Source organism: Ailuropoda melanoleuca, chromosome 12 (assembly GCF_002007445.2).
Source record: "Ailuropoda melanoleuca isolate Jingjing chromosome 12, ASM200744v2, whole genome shotgun sequence".
Classification (NCBI taxonomy): Eukaryota; Metazoa; Chordata; class Mammalia; order Carnivora; family Ursidae; genus Ailuropoda; species Ailuropoda melanoleuca.
The window spans coordinates 36609972-36616204 of NC_048229.1; the positions used below are offsets into that span (position 1 = coordinate 36609972).

At 52.4% G+C, this 6233-nt stretch overlaps 1 protein-coding gene across 1 annotated transcript in view; it reads left to right on the forward strand.

Moving 5' to 3' along the window:
- Positions 1-558: 558 nt before the first annotated feature.
- Positions 559-6233, forward strand: part of FBL (fibrillarin) — a 10880-nt gene continuing 5205 nt past the window's right edge. The window contains exons 1-3 of the mRNA XM_002923707.4: positions 559-715; positions 5838-5984; positions 6099-6200. Coding sequence (XP_002923753.1) covers positions 706-715; positions 5838-5984; positions 6099-6200 — 259 coding nt within the window. The 5' untranslated portion in view covers positions 559-705. The remainder of the gene's footprint in view (positions 716-5837; positions 5985-6098; positions 6201-6233) is intronic.

Sequence of the window (6233 nt, forward strand, 5' to 3'; positions counted from 1 at the left end):
GGGGGGTGGGGGGGGTAAAAGGTCAGGGAAAGCCTTCAGGTGTAGAGGGGACCTTAGGGAGTTAATTAGAAATATAAGAGATGGAGTGCCTGGGTGGCTCAGGTCATGACCCCGGGGTCCTGGGACCAAGCCCCACATTGGGCTCCCTGCTCAGCGGGGAGCCTGCTTCTCCCTCACCCTCTGCCGCTCCCCCTGCTTGTTCTTTCTCTCTGTCAAGTAAATAAATAAAATATTTATAAGGAAAGAAAGAGAAAGAAAGAAAGAAGAAAGAAAGAAAGAAAAAGAAAGAAAGAAAGAAAGAAAGAAAGAAAGAAAGAAAGAAAGAAAGAAAGAAAGAAAGAAAGAAAAAGAAAAAGAAAGAAAGGGGCAGAGTGCACAGGGCGTACAAAGGCCTGGTGATGAACCCTGATTACCGGGAGGCTCACACCGGTGAAGAGGAAGCAGGAAGCGCGTTCACCGTAGGATCTCTGCGCGGGCAGCGCCTGGAGCCGCCGAGTGGGGCGGTGCCCTGAGAGGCTTGCTAAGCCCCGCCCATAGCGCGCGCGCCCGGCTGCGGACGCGGCCGGGGCTCCGAGGGGCGGGGTTGCGAAGTTGCGTCACGCGCCGTACGCCGCCGCGCGTACGCTCCTTTCCACGTGCGAAAGCACCGGACTCGTGCAGCCTGGGACGCCGCAGAGTCCTGGGCCGGGGAGCTGAGCTCTCGCCATGAAGCCAGGTGCAGGCCGGGGTTGGGGTCCGGGGTCAGAGACTGGGGCCGGCGGGGATCGTGGTGCCAGACCGGAGTCGGAGGGGTGGGGCCTTGGCCTAGGGGCAGGGGATCCGGTCTCTTGGGTCAGGGTCCTGGTTCCGGGCTCCTGTGGCTAGGGAGTCTTGGTTCCGCCTTGTGATGGACGCTGAGCCCGGGGTTCGGGTGCCTGGTCTGGAGGTCTGTGACCGGCTTCGGAGTTTACGGTCGTGAGTCGAGGGTCTTGGGCCTGGAATTGGGGGGGGGGTTCCCGAATTAGGATTCATCTCATTGAGGCCGTCATTAGGGGTCTTGGTTATTGGGCTGGGGGTGGCAGTCGGGAGTACTGACCCAAAATCTGGATCCAGGCATCTGGGGGCTTGGATCTCGGGCCGTGGGACTTGGGGATAATGTCTTGGTTCACAGGTGGAAAGTCCCAGTTTTGGGTCGTAGAGAACCCCTGTTTGCCTTCCGTATCACCGCCGCAATGACCGTCCCTTTAGCTCCCAGACTAGCTTCTCAGAGAGGGCCGAAGTGAATGAGGACTCCCGGTTTGAGAGTGTGTGGCCTTCTCTGTCCCACTTTCCCGCTCTCTGCTCTCCGGAGAGGCGGGTCTCTGAGGTTTGAGTGATCGTGATTCTCAACTCCCGGTGAGATGAACCATCACAAGCCCGAGATAGGCTTAGCATGGGGTGGGAGAGGGGGAGAGTCACAGGACGTGAGTGGTTTTATTAATTTGATTTTTCCCCGAGATTCTGATGAACCCACCCCACCTCCCTCGCGGCAGATTGATGAGAGTCCTGGCATTGACAGCAGAAAGGTCTTAGTTAAGTTTCAGTACTAGCTTTGCTTCTTAAGCTCCTGTGTGACTTGGGCAAGTGGCTTTACCTCTCTTGAGTCTCAGTTTTCTCGTCAGTAAAATGGCTCCCGGTTATAATTAGCAAGATCATGTTAGGAAAAAATAGCATATTGTGGTAATCTTTTTGCAATATTTAAGTGTACAAATCAACAGGTTGTATGCAGTAGCTTTACATGATGTTATATGTCAGTTATATCTTTTTTTTTTTTTTAAAGATTTTATTTATTTATTCTACAGAGATAGAGACAGCCAGCGAGAGAGGGAACACAAGCAGGGGGAGTGGGAGAGGAAGAAGCAGGCTCACAGCAGAAGAGCCTGATGTGGGGCTCGATCCCAGAACGCCGGGATCACGCCCTGAGCCGAAGGCAGACGCTTAACCGCTGTGCCACCCAGGTGCCCCTATATGTCAGTTATATCTTAATAAAGTTGGGGGGAAAATAGCACAGGGCTTGACGTAATAGTATTGTCTCTAATTGTTAACTTTATCCTTCTCAAGAGGAACAAAATTGGGGTCTTTCCCCCTGGTGTCTCAGGTCTTCCTAAATCAGGTCGTGCCCTTCCCCCCAACTTGCTCTGCTAGAGTTTGGGGAAATCTTCCCACTGTGACCCAGAAGCTCTGTTTCCTAGTGCAGGTCTTCGTTTTTCTTCCTTTTTCTTTGCCCTCCATGTGTGGAGAGATGGGGTCATCTGATGGAGGGGGAGGCTGGGTTTGTGGATGCACGTATCCCCTCCCAAACTCCCTTTCTCTTCAGGTTTGGAGATCTAATGAAATGGTGGGTGGGTGTGTGGGATCGAGGGGGTGCTGGACTGTGTATCTCCATCAGACCCCGGCATGCCTGCAGGCACCCTATAGTCTGATTCCCCCAGGAATGGAGGATACACCTTCCTCCCCACCCTTCCCTCATAGTGTTAGGATATGATGTTTCAGAAGGTAAGAGTCAGCTCTTCCCTAAGGATTTGAGTCTGATTGAGGGAAGAAGCCTTGGGGAGATTTTGACCAGGGACACGACGCTCTCTGATGGATACGTTTAAAAGGATCCTCCTGGCTTGTGTGTGGAAAGGACTTCAGGGGAGCAGAAGTGGAAGCAGGCGCATCAGTGGGAAGCTCGTTGCTGTGATCTAGGGGGAGGTGATGTGGCTTGGACCAGGGTGGTAGCCGCGGACCCACCTGACACATTGTCGCGGTTTGGAAAACCGTATTTTGAAGATAGAGCCCGAGCTTGTGTGTGGGTATAAGAGGGGTCAAGGATCCCTCAGGGTTTGGGCATGTGTAACTGGAAGGATGGAGTGTCCGTTTTTGAGATGGGGAAGGTTGTGGGAGGAGAGCAGGGTTTAAACCAGGGGGTCCATGGAACCTCCTCCCAAAACTTGTGGAAAATTTGCGAGCGTGTAGTTTCCTTGAGGAGTGGGTACTTTCAGTACATTTTTGTAAGCTCCCTGGGACCTAAAATGAATTAAGATACGTTTTGAGTATCTGGGCCTAAAAGTTGACACTCATGCCCCCGGTGCCCCCTGCCATCTCCACACTTCTCGGGTCTCTGTTGCATCGGGCCTGGGTTGAGAGTCTCTTGGGCCTAGTGGTGTCTTTCCTAAGTGGGAAGACAGGGGGGCTGTCCCTCTCCTCATTTGAATACTCATTCAAACTGTGTGCCAGGCAGTGTGTTGAGGGAAGTGCTCTGGGCTGGGCACTGTGTTATCACCCTATCTCTGTCTTACAGATGAAGTTTTGCAAGATTCCCATGAACCTCCCCTACTCTCTAGGGTCAGAAGTGGCATCTCCATTGCCCTGTATGGGACACTTGAACAGCTTGAGGGAAGGGGACCAGGGCTCTGGTCACCGTGTCATCACCTGCTTCCTGAACGAACAGAGAGGGTGTGTTTTCCCCCCCCCGAGGCAGAACCCAGGGGTTTAAGAGTCATCAGCAGACAGCTCACTTAATATTTATTGAGCCCACACTTTGTGCCAAGTGTTGTGCATGGTGCTGGGGATGCAGAGTGACCAAAACCATGAACACATCCTGGTCCCTTGGGGCCTTGATTCTGGTGCGGGAATCAGGCAGTAATAAAATGAAAAGTGCTGTGTGTGATGATTCATAGGAAGAACCAGAAAGCTGGGTAAAGGTAGGGAGCCCAGAGGCCCTTCTGAGGAAGGAGCATTTCATCAGACACCTGAGTGCAAGGGGGGAAGTGGGTGAGCCCAGCAAATGTCTCCAGGAGCCAGGCAGTGGGAACAGCAGGTGTAAAAGGGTTTAGAAGCTGGAGAGGGAGCTTGAGGAGGAAGAGCGGGATGCCGGGCATAGAATGAGTGAGGTCACGAAAGTCAGCGGAAGCCAGAGCCACGTGATGGGGGTTCTTAGTTCGCGCTGCACATTTAGAATCGCCTGGGAGACTTTAAAAAGCCCTATGCTCGGGCCCCTACACCAGACACCTAAACGGGATTTCTAGGTTCCAGGGATTAGCCAAAGGTGAGAGTCACTGAGTTCGGTCTCTGGAAGCCAGAGAAAGAAATTTTGGTTGCGTTTTCAGTGTGATGGAAAACCATCAAAGGGATTTAGGCAGGGGGATGAAGAGATCCGATTTTGTGGGTTGGGAAAGATCCATCACTTGCTGCCCTGCGGACAGGAGACTGTAGAGGGAGTAAGGGAGTAAAGGTAGACAACTCTTCAGGAGTTCTGAAACTGTTAATTTTTAACACTTAAATTAGTAATGACAATGAAAAGTTCTACCTTTTCATCTTTTAAAAAAGTTTTTTAAAGATTTTGTTTGAGAGAGAGTGCACGGGAGGAGGGGTGGGTGCTAAGGGCAAAGGAAGAAGCGGCCGCCCCTTCTCCCCTTCTGAGCAGGGAGCCCGATGCGGGGCTGATCCCAGGACTTGGGAAGGTGAAGACAGCCGCTTAACCGACTGAGCCACCCAGGGGCCCCTACGTTCTCATCTTTAGCGCCATTACAATGCGCAAAGCTTTCATAGCGCGTGAATATAATCACCTTTACAAAAACTCTGGCAAGTTTACTATTGCATAGTTGACATCAAGTGAGATCATTTTAAAGCATCACTAATTTTCACTCTGTTGTTTTATAACTCACGTGATTTACCAAAAGTACGGTGGAGCCTGGGACGCCGGCACAGAAAAGTCAGATACTGAATGTTAGCGCCGGCATGCCCTCTGCTTCCGCCCTTGTTCTGTGCTCCGTGAAGTGGACGGGTTTGCTCTGACCTGCGGTGACGAAAATCAAGTCTCTCTGGATCTTTTTTTTTTCTTCCCCTCAACTTTCAGTCCCTTGGACAAGCCCTAAATTGCTTGGGCACTTTTGCTCACCCATAAAGGACAATTCAGTTTTTGTCTTGTTTTTTCTCCCTGAGCTGGGAGAGACTTCTGCAAGTTGGCGAGCAGAGAGATCGGGTAGCAGGAAAGACATCGTGCCCACCTCGCCTCTGTTTGGGGGTTGGCCCTTTTCTTTCAGACCCAAGTTCAGGAGTGGGAGGGCATGGAAATCTTCCCAGGATCTCGGGGACCCTAGGGCCCAACACTCGGTGTTTACACTTCTTCGCTCTAACACCGAAAATAGAGTGGATCCTGCAGACATACTATCTGAGCACAAAGCAGAACGCGGCCAGTGACCTACATCGATAGGCATTCCGCCCCTACCCGAGTCCCCCGCGTTGTGAGTTCTGGATCATCATCCCCTTGCCTCTTGGGCGGGGGGTGCGTGGCACGTGGGTTACAGCATGACATTGTTTAATTTTAGTCGTTGCTGAACTTTTATAAAAGATACTATGTCAGATGTGGTTTTCTTCAACTTGCTTTTTCACTTAACACGAGGACTCGAAGATGTGTGTACCTGTTGTGACTGTAGACCCTCGTCCTCGTTGATGGTGAATAGTCCCTCCCTTTTATCTGCCTGTTCTGCCGATGGACACCTGGGTCGGTCCTCATTTTTCTTTTCTTTCTTTTTTTTTTTTTTTAAGATTTTATTTATTTATTTGACAGAGACAGCCAGCGAGAGAGGGAACAGGCAGGGGGAGTGGGAGAGGAAGAAGCAGGCTTCCAGCGGAGGAGCCTGATGTGGGGCTTGATCCCAGAACGCCCGGATCAAGCCCTGAGCTGAAGGCAGACGCTTAACGACTGAGCCACCCAGGCACCCCGATCCTGATTTTTCTGCTCTTGTGGATATTGTGGACACCTCCCAGTGGAATTAGGAGACGTAACTTCTCAGACCTCATTGCTCTGATTCCTCTTTCTGCTGCCGTTACAGGTTTCAGCCCCCGTGGGGGCGGCTTCGGTGGCCGAGGGGGCTTTGGTGACCGTGGTGGTCGTGGTGGAGGCCGAGGAGGCTTTGGCGGGGGCAGAGGTCGTGGTGGAGGCTTTAGGGGCCGAGGTCGAGGAGGAGGAGGACGAGGTGGTGAGTGACATTGGGGGTGTGATGGATACAATCAGGAGGTTGTGCCTGGGCTTGGGGCTCAGGGAGGGCAGAGATCATAGGATCTCCCTCTCTCACTGCCTCTCTGTCTGGTAGGTGGAGGCTTCCAGTCTGGTGGCAACCGGGGTCGTGGTCGGGGAGGGAAGAGAGGAAACCAGTCGGGGAAGAATGTGATGGTGGAACCTCATCGGCATGAAGGTGAGTGAGGGGGGCCGGGGGCTGCTGGGGGTG